This window comes from Myotis davidii, unplaced genomic scaffold, assembly GCF_000327345.1.
Source record: "Myotis davidii unplaced genomic scaffold, ASM32734v1 scaffold496, whole genome shotgun sequence".
Classification (NCBI taxonomy): Eukaryota; Metazoa; Chordata; class Mammalia; order Chiroptera; family Vespertilionidae; genus Myotis; species Myotis davidii.
The window spans coordinates 7,329,453-7,331,083 of NW_006289398.1; the positions used below are offsets into that span (position 1 = coordinate 7,329,453).

General features: G+C 48.9%; 1 protein-coding gene across 1 annotated transcript in view; it reads left to right on the forward strand.

Annotated features, from left to right (window-relative positions):
* The window catches only part of DDX4 (DEAD-box helicase 4), a 33,703-nt gene that overhangs the window by 25,720 nt on the left and 6,352 nt on the right, over positions 1-1,631 (forward strand). Inside the window, 1 exon segment of the mRNA XM_006761782.1 lies at positions 1-66. This exon segment is cut by the window's left edge and continues 17 nt beyond it. Coding sequence (XP_006761845.1) covers positions 1-66 — 66 coding nt within the window.

The following is a 1,631-nucleotide window of genomic DNA, read 5'->3' on the forward strand; positions in this document are numbered from 1 at the left end:
AATGCCTTCAAAGGAACAGCGCCAAACCCTTATGTTTAGTGCAACTTTCCCAGAAGAAATTCAAAGGTTCATTTTTTTTCTTCTTAAAGATAATTGTAATGTACATACATGCTTTTATAGAAACAGAAGCAATATGAACATTCTATTTTTGAGAAATATTTAACTTTTTTAAGATTATAAAATAGTTTTAAAAAGTAGATGTATTCCTAAAAAGTGACCATAGTTTTCATTGTTTCTTACCTTTGTTCTTGGCTTTGCATTAACCTCACATTTTATTAAAATGTGTATGTGTGTATTATAGCACAGCACCTAGCTAGGATTTAGTAAGTTCTTACTAAATTAAGTTGTTTTTATAATTGTCCCTTTTCTTCAAATCAGAGTTATAGAGCTTGGGGGAATTGGTCTTTGGTAGAAGATGTGCCTACCAGCTGTTGATAGATGTGGCCTGGTGAGTTGTGAGGTCAGGAGAATCCCTCTAGTGTGGTGACTCTTCGTTGGGTCTGCTGGTCCCTTAGCCACGCGAGCCTGCAGTGCCCAGGCGGCAGTGTTAGCTCCTCATTCAGCTGTTTGCAGAGGCGGGACTGTTCTCTCCTCGGGAACCAAGACCTCCAGACCTGCAGAACCTGCTGTGGGGGCAGGAAGCACAGGTTCCTCGTGGGTCTCTGGAGTGATGGGATGGGGGCCTCTCTTGCTTGCGTCCCTTGGTGCCCAGGCCCATGCACCACAAAGATCCTGATTCGAGTTCCTGTGACTGGCGTGATGAGGCCACAGGCCTCACAGAGGGTCTCTTCAAGCCAGGCACTGGCTGTCTTTCCAGGGGACAGGCAAGGGTGGTTCCAGCTCCTGCCAGGGTGGCAGCTCTGGGTCCAGTGTGATGTGACTGTGGGCCGCCTGTGCTCTGCAGAGGGCCCTGGTCTGGTAGAAAGTTGCGTGGGGCCACAGGCCCTCGGGCTGGCTGGCAGTGTCTTTCACTCATCACATGTTCCGTGTCTGCGTGTCTACCCTGAGATAGGAAAGTATTTGGGTATCAGCCAGCCCCAGTGGCCATGTGTGCCCCGTCGGGCAGCAGTGTGTGCTGAGGACCTTTTATGAGCCGTGTTGGATTCTGAGCCTGGGAACACACAGTGAGTCGGGTGGAGTCCCTGCTCATGGGTCGTGTGTATCATTCAGTCCCTGACTCCTCGATCGCGTCACTGACTTCTGCCTGAGTCCGGGCTTCTCCCCTCCATGCTCGCCAAGGCCTTGCAGTATCCATCTCATTGGCTGGCACCTGCCGGTAATGTCCAACCTATTGCCCATATCCCTGGTCTCTTTCCTGAGCTCCAGATGCTCAGATCTAGCCTCTTAGCGGCATTTTCCTCTTGGATGATGGCCGGGAGCCGGTCCATCCTTGCTGTTTCAAGGGACCTGGCATATATGGCATACTGTTCTTAATATGTTTGCTCACCTTCTTGACACTATGTGTTTTAACCAAGGTCACCTCTCTGAGAAAGGTTGTTTCCCCAGGTAGGGATTTTCCCCTGAAGTTAGAGAGGGAATAAAAGCCCTTAACTAAGTGCCAGGCAGGTAGTTAATCGCTTTAACTAGGAACAATCACGCTTAAGCTACATAATCTTTACTCCCTGGAACGG